The following is a 23,158-nucleotide window of genomic DNA, read 5'->3' as shown; positions in this document are numbered from 1 at the left end:
CTTAACTAAGGCCGTCCCACACATTAATCCCCTTTTTCATTTTTTTTTTTAATCCAAAAATAGCGAAGGACGGCTTTTGGGACGTTGATAATCATGCTCTAAGTATATATTTGGCGCGATAGTTTACAAAAATAAAATAATATATATATATTTGGCGCGTTGTCGTTTGATTGATACAAAAAAAAAAATCAAATTAGATATAAAAATACTGATAAATGGGTGTCCCGTAATCATCAGTTTTTCCATGTATTTAATTGAAATGATGTCATATCAAGTAGGGTTAATAACTATTATTAAAGGGATTAGGATCTTTTTTTTTAGTTTAGGGATCTTTAAATTTTAATGTTGTCATAGCCTCAAAAATCTTACTAATATTTCTTTAGACAAGCTAGCGGACTCATTATCACCTTAATTATTGTTTTATCAGTTTTCGTCAGGATATATTTTATTCCAGATTTTTTTGTTTTTGCTAAAAATTCTATTCCAGGTTTGTGGATAGAAATAACTTTTATGGTAGTCAAGGACACAACGGTCGATTTATATAATGACACATGTGTGCATTGGTAAGGTTTTTTTTGGTGTGGTGAGTTATAACTTTCTTTTAGTATTGTAGGTTTTGTTTAAGGGGTGAATTGTAACTTCTATATATGCTATAATTAACTGGACGTATCAATTATTGATACATACTATATGATTAATTAAAGAGAAAGGGGTTGACCAATTTAAATCAGTAGGATCATATATACCTCATAAGAGCTTTACTTAAGAGTTATAATTAGGACCGTCTCATCCAGCAGAACCAAAGTACAATACCTTAATGAAGAGTGACTGTGATATGGGTAAGCTGGATAGATTACGGAGGAGTGCGATTGGATAAGGTATTGGCTAAGTACCGATGTCTCCGACCGCCTCCACGTGATCACACTACTTGCCTTTCATTTTCATGCTCTGACCTTTTGACTGCACGTGACTTTTGTCTGTACACGTGCGGATTAAGCTAACGTGTCCGGTTCAAGTACATTGCACTGAGTCTCGGCAGGTTGCGCTGACAAAAACGATGGTTCGTGGGTCCCACAAGCCATGACGATGGACGGTTCCGGTCAGTTTCAAAGGGGTTCCACAAAAATTTTGCCCACATGCGTCCACGTTAAGGAGCTTTAGGTTTTACTATATGGGTGCAGTGCATTTTGAAAATTAGGATACCCAGTCACGGTCCGATGAGGTTCAAGCTTAGATGGGTCGACTCCATGTTAGTCACGCGCCTTTAAAGTGAGTGTGGTCTTTGTGGGATTCGTTTATCATCTTTGTACTCAACTTCCACTTGACATTTTTTTGTCGAAAATGATGCGTTTCTATATTTTGTCTATAGTTTCTCATAAACAAATAGTCCTTTGACTCTTTTGTTTCCTCACCTGTTAATCTTATCTTATCTCAGGCTTTCAAATTATAAAATTTCACAATCTTTCTTTTATTTATATGGAGCCAAAGAAAAACCTCGACGAAGCCATCGTTTTCTTCGGGATCCAATGCAAAGATAACCACTTACTCACATACTTTGTCGGGTTGTGTGCGTAATATATACATTTTATAAAACATATATTCATAATTTCACATTTATATTAAATTATATTAATATAGAAAAATAAAATAAAGGTTATTGTTTCTCCGCTAAATTATCGGTGTCTGCCTTTGCTTTTACTTTCCTCGTTCAATGAGAGGACCAAAAATCCATCGCCACATGAATCTCAAGCTTTTCTCTACTTTTCTAGAGCACATTAGAGTCGCTAAAAATACGACATCTCTCGTAGTCAATAAGAAGCTGCTTCATCCTCTTGCCCTAATCAGGCTACCTAACTAGGGTTTCCTCTTACCTCTCCCCAACCTAAGAGAGAGATCATTTGACATATATAAGTTACCTTTTTTCTCTTTGCTTGTTGTTTAATTTAGTTCTGTTCTCATCCCTTCTTGCTCCTCCAAATCTTGATGAATTTTGAGACCTCTTGATCGTCAGAGTTCTTTTTTTATATCTTCACGCTCTTCCTCACCTCTCATCAATATATGAGCGAGAAGGATCAAGAATCAAGAAGTTGATTTGTGCCGGCGAGTAAACAGTGGTGGGATAGAGAACTAGTAGATACGGCGGCGATGGAAGGCGGTTACGAGCAAGGCGGTGGAGCTAATTCTAGACACTTCCATAACCTCTTCAGACCGGAGATTCACCATCAACAATTTCAACCGCAAGGCGGGATCAACTTGACTGACCAGCATCGCCATCAGCAGCAACACGAGCAGCACCAGCAGCCTTCGGATGATTCAAGAGAATCTGATCACTCAAACAAAGACCATCATCAACCGGGTGGACCAGATTCATCAGACCGGGCTACATCAAGCTCAGCACCAGGGAAACGTCCACGTGGACGTCCACCAGGATCTAAGAACAAGGCTAAGCCACCGATCATAGTGACGCGCGATAGCCCCAATGCGCTTAAATCTCATGTTCTTGAAGTATCTCCAGGAGCTGACATAGTTGAGAGTGTTTCAACTTACGCTAGGCGGAGAGGGAGAGGGGTCTCCGTTTTAGGAGGAAACGGCACCGTTTCTAACGTCACTCTCCGTCAGCCAGTCACTTCTGGAAATGGCGTTGGCGTTGGAGCCGGAGGAGTTGTGACTTTACATGGAAGGTTTGAGATTCTTTCGTTAACCGGAACCGTTTTGCCACCACCTGCGCCACCTGGTGCTGGTGGTCTGTCGATTTTTCTGGCCGGAGGGCAAGGTCAGGTGGTTGGAGGAGTCGTCGTGGCCCCGCTTGTGGCATCAGCTCCGGTTATACTAATGGCTACTTCGTTCTCAAATGCGGTTTTCGAGAGACTGCCTATCGAGGAGGAAGAGGAAGAAGGCGGTGATGGAGGAGCAGGAGGAGCACCGCAGATGCAGCAAGCTCCATCAGCATCTCCGCCGTCAGGAGTGACTGGTCAGGGACAGTTAGGAGGTAATGTCGGTGGTTATGGGTTTTCCGCTGATCCTCATTTGCATGGATGGGGAGCTGGTACACCTTCAAGACCACCTTTTAATTAAATCTTATGTGTTTTAATCATTTTGTGGAGTCGTCTTTCATTTGGGATCTTCGGTAATTATTATTTTTAGTTGATATGCATATTTGCGTTTTAATGTTTTTTTTTTTATCTTTCTTCTCGTCTTTGAGGTTAGAGCAATGCATATTTGTCTCTCGTGTTATTATTTGCTAGAAAAAGACCTCTCCAGACTCCATATATGTATTTCTTTATTTCTTTGCTAGGGTTTCCTGCTGCACCCTATAACTAATCTTATAATTAGCTCGATTTGATAGATATATAGGTCTACTTTAATAACGAGTTCGATTCTTTTAAGGAATTTTGAGGTTTACGACATATTCTTGATGAAATATATATATGTGATGTGAGTACATCTCACTCTCATAAGTTGATTTATATGAGTATTTTATACAATATAATATGCGTCCACATTCATAGTATAATATATAGTTTTTGATGTTTATATCAACGCATAAGCCCAAAATATTTCCCACTACTATTTGCAGTATAATGCAAATTCACTTCAACTTCTTTATTAAACTTCAACGAAATATATCTATAAGAATGAACACTAGTTATATAGATGATAGCGCTTAGATAGTCAAAACGTAAAGCTTACTATTCTTATAATTTAATCATTTGACTGTTTAATATATCTAATCGCTCGCTTGTACCGTTCAAGATCTCAAATGGATGTCTAATTTGGTTATTTGGAGTGACCATGTTATTGTGCTATCCACTCAAACACTCCAGTTACTTGCATGCATAAAATATATGCATCAATGCTCCAATGAGAGCGATGCTTTCTAAGAGAGAGTTGTAAATCCAACACCATAAACCCCCTTAATATTGGCTAGTATAGAATATGTGACTCAAATATATTTGGGTACTGTATCGGTTTAAAAAACTAAGATAAAGTGATTTTGGTGGCGAGATCACGAAGAATGTTGCTTTGAAGTTTTAGGTAAGGACCAAGGTAATGATTAAAGACAACCGTTACAGAACTGTAGAAACATGAAGTAGATGTTAATTCACGTTGATTACATATGAATTAGTGACCTTAACTTGGGAAAACTAACTAGGAACATGAATCATATTTGTAGTGTCAGTTTCTGCTGCAAGATAACAAAAAAGGGTTTTGATTACCAAGAAATGTGAAAAAGAGGACTGTTTCAATTCCCTAGGGACAGATTTATTGACTAGGAACAAAAGATGAAGCTTAGGTGTTTATTTAAAAGATACCAATATACTAACAAAAAAAAAATATAACCAAATATTTTAGATAACCAATATCAATTCCAAATTAAAAGAGAAGTGGGTTTGCAAAGTTGCAATTTAGATTTGATGAATATATGTTAAGTATGATTCCCTTATAAATAAATCCATTTCTAGTTATTGTAGTATTCAACCATCTAACTCTCTATGTTATTCTGGTTGTAAGTATAAACACTTAGCAAGAATTGTTTTCGTCAAAATAAATAAAATTGAATTTCAGTACCTACTTTTGTAGGTATGTTTGTATATATAATATCAAATTGTCATGTGTTCATGTCATTTGACTTGCATGCAATTGAGCTACACCAAGTTGAAGATACGCAACTGAGTTTCTATTTATAATTTTCTCCGGAAACTTTCTGCATGATAAAAGACACACGCAACATAATTACTTACAGATAATTCCTGTATGTGTTTATTCACTTGATACAATATATAATCTTCTAATCTAGTATTGGAATTCATTATGTTGTTTTATCAACCATTGTTTAGATAAAACCAAACTAATGGTTTCTTGTTTCTTAAATTTTATGTCATGATGAAAATATTGAAATAAATAGTTAACTTGTATTTTTTTATCATGTCTCCTAAGGGATAATCATTAACCTTTTAGATTCAGGAAAAATGTCAAATGTTTTTCTCTCGTTACTATTGTTTTCCCCTTCAATAATATGCACCCCCAAAATATTTCAAACTTTTCTTTCACTTTTTTTCAAAACAAATCATCTCAGGAGTACTTTTTGAAAACAGAAAAAGCATGAGAACCTGAAAAGATGCATGATAGAACCTATAGTAGATTTGATAGGTAAAACTATTCATATCTATAAAGAAAACATAAATATAACATTCCAATTTCGGACCAAGCATATCATTGTTGGTTGCATCCTAAAAGGCTTTAAGCAGCATCTACAAAAGAAAAATCTAACAGCAAGATACAATGTTTGATTGTCTGCTCTTAAATGTAGTCTTGACACTAAAATTACAAGTTAAAACTGCTTCAGCAGCCTAACAATATTGTTCTGATACGAAATGAATTTCTAAAGAAAAAAACAAGGAGGCACTCTTAAAGAGCAGTCTGTTCAAATGAAGCTCGTATGAACACCCGACCATGCAAGCTTATGACCGCAGATGTGCGAAGCGGATCGATTCTTGCTGGTAAGCTAACAATCTGGTGAAATGATAGAGACAGTTCTCAGTTTGATACAACCGGTCTCTATATCGTTTAATGGCTATATCTGAATATATATATATAAGAAAGTTCTTTACCTTTTTGAAAGGTGTAATTCCCCAAGGATTGTCAAGCTGCTCAGGCTCTCCTGTTATAATCAGCCTTCCAGCTGGATCTGATTGAATTCGAACCTGAGAACGAAAACAAATTGATGTTCATGATTCTGTCTATGAATTCACTAAGAAAAGACATCTCTCCAACAAAACCCTGTATTGAGACTAGAACACCAGTTTCTATGCTAAGTAAAGGTCAAACAATCCAAAAACCTATGCTGCTTCAGATCAACATCCTAGAAAAAATAGTCAACGGTACTGCTTTGGTAGCTAACAGATCTCTCTCTATGTGCTTGCTGTGTATTGCCACAGTAATATGCAATATTCATACAAAATTCAAAGACTTAGCTTTCCAGAAATAGGGTTTCAAGGGAGTACTCACCTCATGGCGAAGAAGTCCAGGAACCAAAGCAAATACCTCAAAGGAGTTCTTCTGTGAATTTTCAAAAAAGTAAAAGGAAAAAAAAAACAGATATGGTAAGATTCCAGATGGGAAACAAACAATCTATGTTTTGTTGCAACGGGTGCAGAAGTAACTCACAGTTTCTTTGACAGTTATCTTCACCCAGTCAGCAATGGGTCCATCATCAACAACATCAGCAACCGACCTAAGAAGCCAAAATCATATTTTACTATTACAGTGCTTAGGGTCAAGACTCAAGATAGAAAAAGGTCAACAAGTGCTTTGTTTTCATACACTATTACTTCTTAGAGGGATTGAAAGAACAAAACAAAAAAAGTTAGAATAAATCAAATAAGCAGAAGAGAAGAATAGCTTGCCGTAACTGTTTTTCTGCTTCTTGTGAAACAACAAGGTCCATGGAAGTTTGTGGTCTGGGCTTTGGCAGCCCTGAAAAAAAAAACCATTTAAACACACATTAATATTAAGCAACCCTTGCTAACAAGAATATAGCAAAAAATGCCTTGAGAAAAAAATTTACCAATGCTTTTGAGTTTCTTATGCTTTGGGGCTGAGTTAGAGCCCTTATCCTGAAACCAAAAAAGGAGAACATCGTTATGGATTCAAGGGAAGAAGCTTCTGCAGGTGAAAAATCAGGAAAGTGGGGGTAAGAACTTGAAAGTGAAACCTTAACACTAGTCTCAGCAGACTCTCTAGATCCAGCAAGGCGCTGTGTATGCCAGCCTTGCATAGCACGAGTTGCGGAGTCTCTTCTTGCCCTGCCTGATCCTGAACCTTGATGGCTCATGACCTAACATCAAAGTCCTTATATCAATGAAGAGAAAAACATTTGGAGAAGGAGAAATAGTGGAAGAGCGAACTTTTAAGGTAATTTACTATTATTTTAGGGGAAATTGTTACCTCTTTCTGGTGGCTTGAAGACAGATTGAATGCTGAATCAGGAAGGTTAAGGTCACCATTTTTCCTTAGACTCTTTTCGTACTCTAGAAGTGCCTGCAAATCGAATCAAAAGACACAAATCATAATGTACTTATATCTATATAATAAGATAGATTAAACTGCAATAAGACCACTAAACCAGATAGAAGGACAAGAGACCCGATAGATATATATGATGCTTATTCACAAGAGAGAAACTCACCTTCTCATAGAAAATGCGGAATGTGTAGGAGACAGTTGTGCATGTCCTGGAAAACCAAATGTGTAACAAGTTACCAACATGAAGAATCAGTAAAGACTAAGGAAGAGTCTAAGGGCAGCATCAGCCATACTTTGGAGGATTGAAGGATTCTCCAACTTGCCGCCATAGCTTTGATGTGGTGACCTAAATTACATTAAAAAAAACAAAGGAATCTTAAAGACCAATAGACATTCAATACCAGAAGAAGCTTCAATAAACACTGAATATAAACTCCCAAATATAGCTAACAACGGAAAACAAAAATTTATTTCCCCAAAGCATATCAAACACTCTTTAGCATATCTGCCTAACAAAATCACTTTTGAGTGAAAATCTCTCTCCTCTGAGAGTCTTTCCCATATATAGTTCATATGTTATCCACAACCCAATCAAACACAATGTTGGTAATAATCATACGAGTCAAGTTAAATGACCTAGAAGATTTAAACAACGAACTAAAAATGAAATGGCAATGTTGGAGTTTAAGAATAAACTAGAGAAGTGGATAATTACCACATCGTAGCCACCTAGTTTAATAACTGCTCTCCATAGCCTACATTGCATAAGTAAAACATGCAAAAAATCAGGCACTGATTAACCATAGATAATGTAAGAACAAAAGCAACACTTGTCCAGGAACTCACTTGAGAGCGTTTAGAGGCTGCCCATAAAACTTAAGAGGTTTGTAATCAAGGTAGTTCTCTTTGTGAAAGGTCGCCAACTCTATGAGAAACGCCTGCTGCTCTTCTGGCGTCCCTGCTTCATCATCTCCCTGTGCCTGTCAAACAAAAGACCTTTACCACTAAGCTCATATCCTTTCAAAAACCAAAACAGTGATACTCAATCCGGAGATTACAGTCTGTTCTGTTACCTCAGGGTCATTCAGCAACCAAGTCTTACGCTTTTTGACGCTTCCATCACCAATCTCAGGACTCGAAAACTGCACCTTATCACGAGTCCTCTTTTCAGAGTGACCAGCAACTCCATTAGCCTGGCCAAGAAGAAGGGGCTGCTGGGGAGTTTCACTAACGTTTTGATCTTTGTCTGCCACATCCCCAAGTTCTTCCTTGAGGGCATCATCAGCAACACAAGGCACATCTCGCAACTGTGTTTCGTTGGTATCCTCCATCAAAAAGCTTGATCTGGAGTTAGTCAGTAGTCACAGCAAAGACAACATTAAAACAAAAACTAAGATAAACCCAAAAGTCTATAAGACATATGCAAACTAAAGTTTGGTGCTTTCGAACAGAAAAAAAGAGTAAAACGTATTTGCTTCAATACACAGCCTTAGACTAATCAAAAGCCGATACAGAAAACTAAAGAAAAGAGCAGAAGCAAAACAAAAGAGATAAGCTTGCCTGTTTCTGCAGCGACGGCGCCGGAGACGACACCAGGGGAAGGAGAAAGAGGGAGTTCCGGTGGTGGCGCGGCGGGGAAATTGAAAGAAGCAGAGGAAGACAGAGAGAGAGAGCGAGAGAGACTATTTGAAGCGGAGAAGAATCTTTGTCAATGGCGGAAGGAATGAATTAAATGGGTCAGATTTTATTTTAAAAAACTTTTTTTAAAAAAATAATAGATTTTGGTGACTAGATTCATTGTTGGCTAAACATAGGGTCAAATTTCTATATATTATTACCAAGTATATAGTTTACAAACTTAAAAAATATATTTTTAAAAATTATTTTCTATATTTTGAGATTTGAAAAGATTTTTTATATGATATATAAGGAAAATATTTTATAAAATCTTGGAAATGTTTGACTCAAACAATTGTTTTCTATTATTTACAATTTAATTTGGTAATGGTCAAAATTATATATGTTTGACTAAATATAATTTTGAACATTACCAAATATATTTCATAATACTTTATATACTCGGGAATTTTTAATATATTTTTCTGTATTTAGCAGTTTTTTTTTTAAATGTAAATATAAGTAAAAATATCTTGTAAAACAATAGAAAATTGTTGAGCCTATGGGTTTGGGCCCAAACAGATAACCAAAATCGTTATGTGAATATGAGCTCAAATATTATGTCCTATAATGTAAGTCGAGAGCCTAATCCAGTTTACAACCACTGGGAGCAAAATTAAGTTAATTCTATGTTTTGCAGACTATTTCTTTCTTACATAATCTCAGAGTTCAAACTTATGGATATTAGTTTATGTCTTTAACATAAAAGCAACCACGAAGTGTGTGCTAAGTGTTTCAAAGCTCACAAAGTTTATTTTTAACAAGTATTCAAAATATCGATAGGTTTAGTTTGATGTAGGTTTTATGTTTGGTTTGCTCTTCGGTCTTACTTATCGAATAGTAACACTGTGTTCTTATTTCTTGCATCAACTTCCCTTATACAGCTTTCGGCATCTTTTTTGTACGGAAAAGGCTGTGAAACATGGAGTTCTTGAAGGGATATATGTAATTTTTCTTGTGGGAGAAAAATTCAAAGCATTTTTTACTTTGCAATGGGTAAGATTTGGAGTTTGTTCAGCTTTTGTATCTAGATACCTTTGTCTGGTGAAAGGATCATTATGAGTCAATAGTAAAAGGAGTTTCATCCGTATTTTAGTATATCAAATTCAAATCTATGACAATAGTTTTGAAAGAAAAATCGCTTCTATTAAAATAATTTTCAAGTAAAAAAAACTCTTGTGAGTTTGTGAATCATGTGATGAGAATTCGAGAAGAGAAAATTTTGGAAAGGAGAAAAAGAGAAGAACCAAATTTTATGATAATTTGCAGGGTTATTATACACATATATTTCTTTACAAGAAAAATGGTCTGAGGTGCATATGTAAAACTGGAGCTAGATATCAAATAAATGGTAATATTGTAAACAAATACTAAACTTACACTCAATATTTCCGAATCTTCCATTAAACTGTTAAAGGTGCCATTATGCCCCAACATCATTTCGTCAAACTTCTAAAGATTAGATGACTCCTTTGGCTAGTCTTTGACTCGTTTCAGTTGTGAAACAATACATGTATTCAATACAAGTAGTCTTTGCATCAACGAGAAAGAACATTAAAAAAAATATAAGCCACAAAACTTAATGTAAAAACTACTCATCATGGACATCTTGCATGACATTCTTAGGAATCTCATCAAATGCAGAAGCATCATGGTGACACTGCAAAGACAAAGACAAAGATGAACTCTTATGAATCTCCTCAGATGCAGGCGGATCATGGCCACAGTGCGAAACCCCTACATCTTTGGAGTTACATAATTTATCCCACGATTTTCAGTGCATACCTTTCGTGCTTCCCTCTGGACTCCACCAAAATTGTGCTACTGCACTCGTCAATTTTTTCGTTACTGCTTCTGGAAGACGATAACATGTCATAACATGATTTGGTAGTGCTGTGACCACTGACTTTATAATCACTTCTTTTCTCCTCTTTGTGAAGAATTTAAAAGTCCAACCATTAAGTCGGTTATTCAACCGTTCATGAATGAAACCAAAAATTTGTGTTTTCGATCCTCCCAAACTCTTTGGTATGCCTAAATATGATCCCATCCCACCGCTATTTTGAATCCCTAATATATCCTTGAGTTCTTGCCTTGTGGTCTCTTCTATCCGGTGACCAAATTGGATAGAAGATTTCTCAAAATTTATCGGCTGTCCCGGCACAGCTTCATACGCAAAGAGCAAATGAGATATTGACGGACAATCTCTTGCGACCTTCAATCTAGTTAAATTTTTTGATATTAGGACCTCTGTACACATGATGAATAAATACGGAGACAGTGGATCCCCTTGACATAATCATCTCTGTGGAATAATAAGTCCCCTTGGATGACCATTTAATAAAACTCGATATTGAACCGACGATATGCATTTCATCATCAATCTGATCCATTGTGGAGTAACACCTCAATGAAGCTCCACTCCACCCTATCATACGCCTTACTCATATTCGTTTTATTGCCATGAACTTATTTTGGCATGCCTTATTTGTCCTTAACCCATGAAATATCTCTTGGGCAATAAGTATGTTCTCTGAAATCAACCTACCGGCCACAAAGGCTGATTGAGTTTCAGATAATAGTAAGGGCATACAAGACTTCGACCTCTGGCATAATACTTTAGAGATGATCTTATATCCTACATTGCATAAACTTATGGGTCGCAACTTTATCATCCTTGTGGGTCTCTCTGATTTCAGAATTAGACATATATTTGTAATATTTAGCCTTACATCCATTTTCCCTAATACCAAAAAATCATTAACCAAGTCAAGCAAATCCTTTTTAATGAGGGGCCGAGAATGCTGAAAAAATAAAGCAGTTATTCCATATGGTATATAATTAAACTAGGTCAAGATCCTTGCACGGGATGAATATTATATATATAAATAATTATATACATTATATCTTTTTGCATGAAATAATAAATATATATTAAATAATTAAAAGTCATTAACTATTACATATATAATTAAATTGGTGCGAACATATAATTAAATCAATTTTATTAATCCAAACAATTTTTTTTCTGTTTGATAGGATATGTAATTAAATTTTAAATGATATTAACATACATATTGAATTTTTAATATTAATGTCTATTAAATGATGCTTTCTACTCATATAATTGTTTGATTATTTGTATCTTTTATAGTAAAAACTTTAAATTACCGATAACAAAATTTTCATGGGATTAATAGTTTTAGTAATTTATATTTTTAGAAAAAATTAAGTTGTCAAAGTTCATTCAAATCTTTTATCAAAAAATTGTTCAGATTAAATTTCGAAACTAAAATATTTATGTATTTCATATGGTTTATAATTTAATTTAAAATGATATATATATATATATATATATATATATATATATATATATATATTTATTAATCTTAATAATTATTTAAATTAGACTTTTTACTTTTATGATTTTGTAATCATTTGTACTTTTTCATAACAAAAATTTTAAATCATCGATCACAAAATTTGAATGTGAGACTTCTAACAGTTTTAGTAGATTATAGTTATTTTTAAAAATTCAAAATATAACATATACAGAAAAATCTAAATTTTAATTATATAGTTATTTTGGTTGTTTAATTTATTTTAATATTTTAAAATTAAACAAATATGATAGAAGATACACTAATTTTTATCAAATCTTTATTATTCAAAATCATTAATTGTCATATATATTTTAGCCGTATTAGGCAATTCAGTAATTTTTATTTAAGGAAATTATAAAGAACATTAAAAATGAATTTATGGTTAGTTTAATAAAAAGTTTATTATATAATTAGATGGACCAACATATTTCTCTAATGATTCTAAGAATCATCCTAGTGATGACACGTGGCTACAAAAAGAAGTTGTAATGCTTCTCAAATAATATACAGGGGATTTTATTGATATAGATATATATATAGTATATTTTAATATAAATATTCATTATTGACACTTCCTACTCGTATAATTTATTAACATTTGTATATTTGTTGTAACAAAAATTTAAACCGTTAATCACAAAACTTTTAATGTGAGATTTTCAATACAAATTTTAAAATTAAAATATTATGATCTCAATAATTTTTCAATATAAATATTGAAATTAATATTTTTTTTCTTTTTAATATAGTATATAATTTAATTTAAATGATATTAACATATATATATATATATATCTAATTTGAAAATTGATTAATGAGACTTCATATTCATATGATTTATGATCATTTGTATCTTGTTTGAGCAAAAAAATAGTTAAACAATTGATCACAAAATTTTCAATGTGAGACTTTTACTATTTTTAGTAATTTGTAGTTCAAAAAATTTAAAATATAATATATAATAAAAATCTAATTTTTTAATTATATGCTTAATGTGATTGTTTAATTGTCTTTTAATAATATAAAATTAAACAAAAAAAAGATAGGATACAAAAATTGTTATCAAATATTTATTATTCATAATCATTAGTTGTCATCTATATGTTAATAATATTAGGTAATTCCGTAGCTTTTATTTAAGATGAGAATTGAGAATATTCTTTTGCACACTATTAATCAATTGGATAGTTAGTTTAATAAAACTTATAATATATATTTAAATTGACCAACTTATTTTTCTAAAAATTCTAAGAATCATCAATGTTCCAAGATTAATATATACTAGGTAGTGATCTGTGCCCTGCACGGGATGAGATGGTTATTAAAATGTGTAAATTACATGATTTAGATTATGTATATCATAATGCATTTGGATGTTTTTACCACATTTTAGAATAATTAAGAGGTTGATTGTTCACCGTTTTTTAAATAGTTTATGTTTTTTTTTCTAAAAATTATTTTTTTACCAATAGAGATTTTTTTCAAAATAGATTCTCTCGTATTTAGGGAATCCAATTTAAAATAACAATCTGCTTCTTAACAAAAACTAAAAACTATATTTTTTTTGTTTTTCTTTGGCAATAGTACGCAGACTTTTCTTTGATAAAAAAAGTAAGTGACTTTTCTAATATTTATGAAAGAACAAACTCTATATCTATTAGAGACACTGCATTTTCTGGTTCTTCTAAACATTGCTATTGCCAGAACACTCATTTTCAATTAATTCAACACCTCTTACGCTAACCAAAACTACATAGACATCTTACCCAAATTATCAAAACCTTTCAACATCAGTAGATTAATAAAACATAATAACACATTTTCACTGAATCACGTTTGTATTTCGCTTTATGTATAGAAATAGAAAACACTCCCTTAACATACCAGTTGGCCCGATCGGTTTTCTTAGTGATGTGATTTTAGGATGCTGGTTCTTTTTTTGCTTGAGATAGTTATGATTTCTGTAGTATATATAGTACTAAGCGGACAAAGATTATCGTTATATTAGCCAATATACGCAATTTTAATTTAGGAGGATTTTCGGTAATCATTTGATAATTAGACATAACAAATTAGGAAACTATATGGGGTTTATTTTCAATACATAATTACAATTTTGTTTGCAATTAATAATATCCCTTTTATTAAGAGAATCGATGCTATATTTCTCTTTTAATTTGAATCAACTTGAAATCTCAGTCAGTATACCATGTAATTACATACTAGGATAAGACCCGCGCCTTGCGCAGAATTAAATTATTATTTTTATTATATCTTGGAAAATGAAACAATAGTTTAGCTTCATTTGGATTACGGGTGTTCAATCCGGATATCGGGTTAGTTTCGGTTCGGTTCGTTTTTTTTCGGTATTTGGTTAGTAAAATATAACTACTATTCTAAATCCATATTTATTTTGACTTTACTCTTTCACATACTTTTGAAAAATTTCAACTGGACGACTAAATTGATCAGCCAATCTTGTTGCTTTAAATCATTAGTGTTTATATATATATATATATATATATATATATATATATATATTATTTAGTTTGAATATTTATTAAATAAAAATTCATATGCGTTATATTTTATGATCATTTGTAATTTATTATAACAAAAAAATAATCTATTGATCACAAAATTTTCAGAGTGGGAATATTCAAATTTCTAATAATATATAGACGTTTTGAAAAATTCAAATATAACATATAAGAAAAAATATAAATGTTTTTATTATATATTTAATGTGATTTTTAATATCTTTCAATAATATAAAATTTTTAAAAAAGAACTAAGATACCAAAATTGTTATCAAATATTTATTATTCATAATAATTAATTTTCATATATACGTTAATCATATTAGGTAATTTCGTAGCTTCTAATTAAGGAAAGTGCAAAAAAAATTTTGGTAGATTATTTATCAATTCGATAGTTAGTTTAATAAAAAATATAATGTAAGTCAAGATGGACCAACCTATTTTTCTAAGAATAGTATATTTTATATAGTCATTTATTAAATGAGAATTTATAATCATACAGTTCTATGATCATTCATATCATTTTATAACTGAATATTTAAATCATCGATAACAAAATTTTCAATGTGAAATCTTTAATAAGTTTATAATTTATAAATGTTTTTGAAATTCATTGAAAGTTTTAATATTAAAATATTTATGTAATCTTATGGTATATAGTATAATCTATATATATATATATGTTTTATTATTAAATGATATTTTTTACTCATATGGTTTTAAAATAATGTGTATCTTCTTATAATATTAAATAAAAGTTCATATTAATACAATTTTATGATCATTTGTAACTTATTATGACAAAAAAATAATCTATTGATCACAAAAAAATAATCTATTGATCACAAAATAATCTATTGATCTACCAAAAATAATCTATTGATCAAAAAAATAATCTATTGATCACAAGATTATACTATATACCATAAGATTACATAAATATTTTAATATTAAAACTTTCAATGAATTTTCAAAAACATTTATAAATTATAAACTTATTAAAGATTTCACATTGAAAATTTTGTTATCGATGATTTAAATATTCAGTTATAAAATGATATGAATGATCATAGAACTGTATGATTATAAATTCTCATTTAATAAATGACTATATAAAATATACTATTCTTAGAAAAATAGGTTGGTCCATCTTGACTTACATTATATTTTTTATTAAACTAACTATCGAATTGATAAATAATCTACCAAATTTTTTTTTGCACTTTCCTTAATTAGAAGCTACGAAATTACCTAATATGATTAACGTATATATGAAAATTAATTATTATGAATAATAAATATTTGATAACAATTTTGGTATGTTAGTTCTTTTTTTTTAATTTTATATTATTGAAAGATATTAAAAATCACATTAAATATATAATAAAAACATTTATATTTTCTCTTATATATTATATTTGAATTTTTCAAAACGTCTATATATTATTAGAAATTTGAATATTCCCACTCTGAAAATTTTGTGATCAATAGATTATTTTTTTGTTATAATAAGTTACAAATGATCATAAAATATAACGCATATGAATTTTTATTTAATAAATATTCAAACTAAATAATATATATATATATATATAAACACTAATGATTTAAAGCAACAAGATTGGCTGATCAATTTAGTCGTCCAGTTGAAATCTTTCAAAAGTATGTGAAAGACTAAAGTCAAAGTAAATATGGATTTAGAATAGTAGTTATATTTTACTAACCAAATACCGAAAAAACCGTACCGAACCGAAACCAACCCGATATCCGGGTTGAACACCCGTAATCCAAATGAAGCCAAACTATTGTTTCATTCTCCAAAATATAATAAAAATAATAACTTAATCCTGCACAAGGCGCGGGTCTTATCCTAGTTGTAATTATTCTAGTTAAGAGAGGGTAGTGAGACAAGTAGGTTGAGGTTGCTTGAGAGAGTGACACATCAGCATAATGGCAGTAATGTAAATAAAGTATCAAATTAAGGTTAGTTTTTCAAATTGCTTTCCTATTAATAAGTAAGGGATGGGATATATGAATATATTCTCAGTTGCTCTCAATTCTATACGAATATTGTTGTTGTTGTGGGTAGTTGTACTAAGTACTAAAAGTAGGACCGTGAGGCCATGCATGCATGGTCAAAATGTGAGTTGCAAGATTTCAAACCAGAGAGGTGACTGAAAATGAAAATTGATTTTAGATCTCTTCATGGGAAATTTTTTAGGTAGTTCAAGCCAAGCCACTCAATGTTCTGCTCACATTCATCGTCGGCTCGTTCTGTGCTTCTGGTAAACTTTTAATATATATATCATCCTCCAAAAGTTGTTTCTTTCTTGAAACTTAGATAATTTATATTAGATTGGAGGCGTATGTATACAATCTTAAGATATTCTGAACTAGCGAGAGAAGCTCAAATTGATATTCTGAACTTTTGCAAAATGCTTACTACGGAGAGCAATTGATATTTTCTATCAATGTTAAGGAAGTTGAGAGTTATACAACTGGGAACATGACCCCAACGCCAAGGGAAATGTGAAAAACATGATCATCCTAAGAAGAAGTGCTTGAGACAAGCAATGACAAAGTTGGAACAAACAACAAGACTACTGAGAGAGTTCATAAAGAGATCTTCAGAGAGAGGACTTGTCAGGTAGATCATCAAAGTAAGGATGCTCCATAGCCTTCTTTGCTGAGATTCGTTTAACTGGCTCATACTCCAGCATTTTCTGTTTAGAGCACAAACAAAAACGCAAATTACTTTCCTGTCAGTGTGATTCTCAACTAATCAAAGCAAAGGTCTAAGAGGTGTGTTGGGAACATTTAGAGACTTACTGATAAGAGATCAAGTCCAGACTCATCGAGGTTTGGAACAGCTGTTGAGAGGCTCAAGGGTTTCCACTGTGGGTATTCATGCCAGTCCTTGAGTTTGCTCACTCCAGGCCACACTTGTTCGTTTGGTGTTCCCAGCAACCTGAGTTTCACAGTAAAGAAGAAAACAGAATAAGCAAAAAAGTCATGTTTGTGTGGTAGAGAATGATGAAGAAGAACACAAATAATTACCTGAAAATGCTGAGGAGCTGTTGGAGCTCAGAGTCTCCAGCAAAGATTGCTTGCTTGTTCACTAGCTCAGCTACAAACAAAAAGGAAACAGAAACAGTTAGTCCTTCTTGCTACTATTAAACTGAAGCTAAAAGAGAAGAATGTGTACCAAAAATGCAGCCAACAGACCACATATCAACAGCGGTTGAGTAATGGGTTGCTCCAAGAAGGACTTCTGGAGCTCTATACCATAGAGTTAGAATCTGTTGCAACGGAAGAGAGAATAAAACTCCAAAGATACAAAGCTAGGATGAATAAACAAGAGAGAATAATAAAAATACCTCATGTGTATACTTTTTCATAGGGAGAGTGAAGGCTCTGGCCAATCCAAGATCAGCTATTTTGAGGGTCATTTTCTGGCGGTCCATCAAGAGATTGTGAGGCTTAAGATCCCTGTAATCAAAACCCAAGAGAAGAAGTAAGATTAATGATCTACTGTTTCAACAAAGAATGGATCTTTATACCTGTGTAACACTCCATGGCCATGGCAGAAAGCCATGCCTTTGCATAGTTGGTACATCAAGCTCTGCACTCAAGAATAATATGTTTCATTTAGCAACACTACAGAGAGCATATTGAGTGAAGGACAAAAGCTCAAAACCTTGACAGTGTTCTGGGGAATGTTCTGCCCAGCTTGCTTGAAGCTTCTGATGAACTTCTTGAGATCAGTGTCAACGTACTCGAACACAAGGTAGAGCACAGTCTTGCCTTCTTTGTTCAGTCCTTGCTTAACGTCCATCAACCTGGAGATGAAGAATCAAGATCAAGATCAAGAAAAGAGGGGGAATGGCAGAAGAAGAGACCTGACGATGTGGGGATCGCGAGCGAGCATGCGGAGGATGGAGATCTCGCGGAGAGTGGTGGGAGGGACGCCTTCTTCGTCCTCGTGGAGACGAGTCTTCTTCAGAGCGACGATGAGACCGGTGGCCTTTTCTCTTGCTCGGTACACTTTGCCGTAAGTGCCTTCTCCTACTTTCTCTAGCTTCTCGAAGGCTTCCATGGCTGACGACGCTGCACTCTTTACTCCGTTGTTCTCCATATCGATCTCTCTCTCAGGATGATGTTTTTGTGAATGTGGGATTAAAGAGAGAAGAGGCGAAAGGTATATACACACATCTCACAACGGTTTGTTTTTTTTTCAAATTTCAAACCGGAGAGAGCGTCACCATCACTAGGGTTTTTGATATTAAATAATAATAATAATATCTAAAATTTATTTGATCTCAGATCCAATATTTGTTACTAGTCAAAGCTTTATATGTTTCCATAAATATTCCATTCAACATAAATATGAAGTTTTCACGATTTCATTCCTTTTCAGTGTTACTAACAAAAAAACTCTATAGTCCAATACTTTTTTTTAAATAGATATTATATATTAAAATCGACCGAAAAGACGAAAATGAAAATTGTGAAACGGTTACAAGCCTGATTTGAACAAAATTCCCTACTTAATGTATTACAAATCTGGGTTTGTAATCCACTATAGTCCAATACTTGTTTTTGTCTTTTCTCTTTCCGAACTCAAACAACAACAAAGGCAGCATTTGCAAAAGAAAGACAAAACACCCACAAGTGTGTGACATGTTTAAAGTGCTTATGCAAAGAATTGTCTGAATAGATTTTAACTTATTTACAAAATTGGATTTTGGAACCAAATCAGATCGGTTATTATCTATCCGAACCAGACTGGTTATTATCCAATATCCGAAATTAAAAGAAAGATAGTCAGTCGACTGTATATAATCCAAACTTTAAATCTATATTTTCTCTAATAAATATTCAAGTGCCTCGAGCTGACCTTACTAGTTATATAATTCATGAAATTTGTGATTTTGAAGATTATCAAATTTCTCATGCTTAGATCTCAATTAATCAAACTCCAAACCTTACAAAAGGTATCTTTCGAATATAAAATTATGTCTTCTAATTGGTTGTATTAGTTGTTTTAAAATGATATATCTTAGAGTTAAACCGTTAATTAGTCTCAAAACTATTTCTGATAATTAGACTTGGCCTCTCTGCCTCGACTCTTTTATCTTATTTACAAATGGATTCATCATCATCTAACCAAATCAAGATAATAGATCACCTTGACGCAAATGAGTCGTTTCATTCAAATTTGTTTTTTTTTTTTTGTAACAATCATTTGAGTTGGGTTCAATTGTTTCTTCCTCTAAAACATTGACTTGCATGGAGTTTGACCATTCCTTCTCCTTATTGCTATTGCAATTTATATATACTAGTCTTCATTGACCATAGCTTTACAAAAAAAAAAAAAAATGTCTTCATTGACCATAAACCATGAGATATCTATTAGAAAATCATATGGGAAACAAACATTCTCCTGCAAATCATATATAATAGTTTCTCTGTATCTATGGACCCAAAATTAATCAAACATGAGAGACTGTTTACTTGGTTTTATCAAATGAGTCCCATAACCGCATTTAGAGAGGAGATGCGTCGGTCTTTAGAAACTATAGTCACCTTCTTCTCATCCACGTCGATATAGAAGAAAAGGAGAATAGTATATTTATATAGGTCAATGTAGCAACGTGTGATTGGCCCTCATTTTTTAATAGAGAGAAAAGATGGAACATGAATAACATAATGGGTCCAAATTTTGTGTCAGATAAATACACTTCGAAGAAATGATCGGTGCATCTCATCATCACCAGAGATGTGGGTTCTAATGTGAAGAGAATCTCATCAAGAAGATGCAAAAGTAAGACATTCATTTTTTTTGGTAAAATAAGTAAGACATTCATGATCGTGGTGGACTTGATTTATCAATTATTCTGGTTTTATCTCAATGATTTACGGATGAGGTTGTTGATACACACTAATGTCTAGTGCTATATGATCAACAAATTCTAGTTTTATAGCAAAGAAGATTTAACAGTGTAGGACAATAACTTCAACATTATAAAAAAAATCAAAAATCAAAACCAAATTAAAACTATTAATTTTAGTTGAAATAAGATTTATTAAATTTTGATTTACTTTTCAAGAAAAAATTTAAATTTTAATTTTTTTTTGATGAAACATAGAAATTCAAGACATTAGTGTGTATCTATATAGTTTCTTGAACTTTCAAAATCAATTATTAGTTATTAAATTATAAACAAATGTAAAAAATAAATATAATATCCAATAATAAAGAAATAATTTCAAATTTATTAATGACTGATTAAATTTAAATGATCATATCTTCGCATGATACATTTTCGTCGCATTGATACATTTTATCAGATTTCTTTTTGATCATCTGTTTGTTCGCAGTGGTAATTAGATATCCATGTTGTATTGGTATATCTGAGATGGCAGGTTTCGAACTAATCACCTTTCCACATGTACACAAATGCACAAGCTGGTTTTCTTAGACGCTGTTTCATTTAGGTGTGACTTCATATAACTCAATAGCTTTATTTGTCAATCTAGAGATGCTTAACTTCTTATTTGTATACAGGTGGAGAATGGGTTTAGCGGTGACAGCTTTCCATCGATAATTGCCAATGCATCCATCTGCAAAGAGTTAAATCGCCCTCGTTTGCTGTCCCACATCAAGAGAAGAGATTGTGTGCTTCTTGAACGAGCTTGGTTGGCTTTTTCAGAAGTACCAGACCTCTGAGCCTAGAGAACAATCCGACTTTTCCCTGTCCCTCTTCAAGTTTTTGCTCGTTTCTTCAGTTGAAAGAGACTAATGTGCTCTCATCAGAACACTCCTCGACATGTTTGGTAGAGAGAAACTTAGTGAATGATGAGCTGAACAGAAAAGCACAGATATGGTGGAACAATTACTACTCATTCATTACTCTGTTATACCCATCTTCTCACCAATGATTGATCCACAAGAGGTTTCTTTCTTTCTAACAGAAAAAGTTGGTTTTCATCATTGTTTCAGATGGGATGATCGACAGAAGAAACAAGCAAGTCTCACTAAACATCTAGATTGTTCAAAGCAGGAGATTAAGTTCAGTGACAAACAAGTTATCATCAAGTGGTACTTGTGGCTCTAAAGTAGAGGAGAAAAATACCCTTTTTAAAGTGGCGGAACACAAACAATGTTCGAGAAATGAAACGTTTAATAATGAAAAGAGGACGAAAGTGCGAGAACTCAACCTATGTAGTGAGTTCCATGATGGCGGAAACAATATCTCCATCGTTGGCTTTAAGAGCCTTAGTGGCTTTGGCCTTGGAAACACCAGCCTGAGTCATCACGAGCTCAACATCCTTGGCTTCAACACCGGTCTCATCCACATCATCATCATCATCATCCTCCTCTTGCGCAACCGCGGCTGCTTCAGCGTTAGGGGGGATCATTGAAGCAACATCTGGCATCTTGAACCTCTGAGCAGCTTGAGCTTGTAGCTGAGAGCTCATATCATCAATCTTGGCCTCGCCGAATATCACATAGGTCTCGGAGTTGGGACTCTTGAACACATCGGGCTTCGAGATGACAAACAAAACCTGAATATGCAAGAATCAAGCATTGGTTTTCAAGAAAGATAAGGATTAATTAAACATTAAAAAAAAGGTTATTTACATTCTTTGATCTCTTGATAGTCACTCTGCTAACATCAGTGACAGGTTTCATTCCAAGTTTCAGCATAGCTTTGCGGCTTTTCTTCTCGCTCCTACTTTGTTTACCGCTCTCAGCTCCTTGACCTTATTATATAGTATTAACAGAGTCCCACAAACGATAATACAAACATAACAGATTCAATTAATAAATAAATAAATAAATAAATAAACGATTACTAATCATCACTAGAACCAACACATCAACAGAAAGAATCAAATCTAGATAATAGATTATACCATCAACGTTGTCATCGTCATCATCGTCATCGACATCATCGTCTTCGTCTTTGACATCCTCAACGACAACATCGTCTTCCTTCTGCTCAATACACAGACAGAAGAAACATATGACCACGAATCGAAACAAAAGAGAGAGGAAGGGAAGGGAAACGAACCTCGAGCTTCATTTGCTCCTTGATGGCTTCCTCAATCTTCACTTCTTCAACAACGGGGCCTGGCATTTTCTCCTTCTTCCTAGGAAACTAACCCTTTCAGACAGTGCAGCGGCGATACTCTTTACCTTTTTTCAGTGGCTACGAATAAATATGATGAAAGGGGCGTAATCTAGTGCTTGTGGGCTTACTTTGTTATCAGCCCAGTTTATCTTTTCACCCTTATAAAGCCCGTTTTAAAGTCCATTACATCTCGTTGGACGCATCAGTGCAAATAATTTTTATTTGCTTTTGTCACGCTGAAGCTTGGTGTGGCATGCAAATAAAAAGAAACCGAATAATATGTATCGAGCTGACCGAAAAAAATGAATTTAAACCCAATCTAATCAAACATAAATATCTTTTTTTTTCTTTTTTTTTTGAAACACCATCAAACATAAATATCTATATGGATCTT

General features: G+C 33.0%; 4 protein-coding genes and 1 long non-coding RNA gene across 6 annotated transcripts; 2 read left to right on the top strand and 3 right to left on the bottom strand.

Moving 5' to 3' along the window:
* The first annotated feature begins 23 nt into the window (after positions 1-23).
* Positions 24-3,338, top strand: LOC103829405 (AT-hook motif nuclear-localized protein 27). Its single transcript, XM_009105071.3, has one exon. The coding sequence runs from the start codon at positions 2,146-2,148 to the stop codon at positions 3,073-3,075; it is 930 nt and encodes a 309-aa protein (XP_009103319.1). The 5' UTR covers positions 24-2,145; the 3' UTR covers positions 3,076-3,338.
* Positions 3,339-5,166: 1,828 nt separating this feature from the next.
* On the bottom strand, positions 5,167-11,514 carry LOC103829404 (AT-rich interactive domain-containing protein 6). 2 transcript variants are annotated; one of them, XM_009105069.3, is made up of 14 exons: positions 8,587-11,514; positions 8,100-8,370; positions 7,873-8,006; positions 7,742-7,781; positions 7,320-7,372; positions 7,190-7,235; positions 6,949-7,041; positions 6,716-6,838; positions 6,569-6,617; positions 6,408-6,477; positions 6,169-6,235; positions 6,010-6,060; positions 5,613-5,705; positions 5,167-5,514 (listed from the first exon to the last, which is right to left on the bottom strand). In XM_009105069.3, exons 2-14 carry the CDS (start codon positions 8,355-8,357, stop codon positions 5,410-5,412), a joined length of 1,182 nt encoding a protein of 393 aa, XP_009103317.1. In that variant the 5' UTR covers positions 8,358-8,370; positions 8,587-11,514; the 3' UTR covers positions 5,167-5,409. The 2 variants fall into 2 exon arrangements, with proteins under 2 accessions (XP_009103317.1, XP_009103318.1); XM_009105070.3 differs by having other exon boundaries at positions 6,414-6,477; positions 8,587-11,506.
* Positions 11,515-17,042: 5,528 nt separating this feature from the next.
* Positions 17,043-18,909, bottom strand: LOC103829401 (cyclin-dependent kinase B2-2). Its single transcript, XM_009105068.3, has 8 exons — positions 18,526-18,909; positions 18,324-18,465; positions 18,187-18,248; positions 18,004-18,115; positions 17,832-17,925; positions 17,684-17,753; positions 17,456-17,594; positions 17,043-17,349 (listed from the first exon to the last, which is right to left on the bottom strand). Exons 1-8 carry the CDS (start codon positions 18,759-18,761, stop codon positions 17,254-17,256), a joined length of 951 nt encoding a protein of 316 aa, XP_009103316.1. The 5' UTR covers positions 18,762-18,909; the 3' UTR covers positions 17,043-17,253.
* Positions 18,910-19,170: 261 nt separating this feature from the next.
* Positions 19,171-22,010, top strand: LOC117126908. The gene is made up of 2 exons (XR_004449639.1): positions 19,171-21,124; positions 21,195-22,010. It is a non-coding gene; the product is annotated as an uncharacterized LOC117126908 (long non-coding RNA).
* Positions 21,649-22,943, bottom strand: LOC103829400 (nascent polypeptide-associated complex subunit alpha-like protein 4). The gene is made up of 4 exons (XM_009105067.3): positions 22,705-22,943; positions 22,547-22,628; positions 22,272-22,393; positions 21,649-22,195 (listed from the first exon to the last, which is right to left on the bottom strand). The coding sequence occupies exons 1-4, from the start codon at positions 22,768-22,770 to the stop codon at positions 21,848-21,850; spliced, it is 618 nt and encodes a 205-aa protein (XP_009103315.2). The 5' UTR covers positions 22,771-22,943; the 3' UTR covers positions 21,649-21,847.
* Positions 22,944-23,158: the final 215 nt, after the last annotated feature.

The sequence above is a fragment of the Brassica rapa genome, chromosome A07, assembly GCF_000309985.2.
Source record: "Brassica rapa cultivar Chiifu-401-42 chromosome A07, CAAS_Brap_v3.01, whole genome shotgun sequence".
Classification (NCBI taxonomy): domain Eukaryota; kingdom Viridiplantae; phylum Streptophyta; class Magnoliopsida; order Brassicales; family Brassicaceae; genus Brassica; species Brassica rapa.
Note: the sequence above shows the minus strand (reverse complement) of the source record. Positions and strands in the feature narration are given on the sequence as shown.

Bases quoted from the DNA above. Each gene is read 5' to 3' on its own strand.
- LOC103829405 (XM_009105071.3), top strand. From the start codon at position 2,146: ATGGAAGGCGGTTACGAGCAAGGCGGTGGAGCTAATTCTAGACACTTC.
- LOC103829404 (XM_009105069.3), bottom strand. From the start codon at position 8,357: ATGGAGGATACCAACGAAACACAGTTGCGAGATGTGCCTTGTGTTGCT. The intron at 6,061-6,168 runs GTGAGTTACTTC...GAAAATTCACAG, and splicing joins AGATAACTGTCAAAGAAACT to AAGAACTCCTTTGAGGTATT. The intron at 5,515-5,612 runs GTAAAGAACTTT...TCATTTCACCAG, and splicing joins GAATTACACCTTTCAAAAAG to ATTGTTAGCTTACCAGCAAG.
- LOC103829401 (XM_009105068.3), bottom strand. From the start codon at position 18,761: ATGGAGAACAACGGAGTAAAGAGTGCAGCGTCGTCAGCCATGGAAGCC. The intron at 18,116-18,186 runs GTATAAAGATCC...TTTTGATTACAG, and splicing joins GGCCATGGAGTGTTACACAG to GGATCTTAAGCCTCACAATC. The intron at 17,595-17,683 runs GTAATTATTTGT...TGTGAAACTCAG, and splicing joins CAGCTCCTCAGCATTTTCAG to GTTGCTGGGAACACCAAACG.
- LOC103829400 (XM_009105067.3), bottom strand. From the start codon at position 22,770: ATGCCAGGCCCCGTTGTTGAAGAAGTGAAGATTGAGGAAGCCATCAAG. The intron at 22,629-22,704 runs GTTCGTTTCCCT...TGTATTGAGCAG, and splicing joins AGGAGCAAATGAAGCTCGAG to AAGGAAGACGATGTTGTCGT. The intron at 22,394-22,546 runs GTATAATCTATT...CTATATAATAAG, and splicing joins TGACGATGACAACGTTGATG to GTCAAGGAGCTGAGAGCGGT.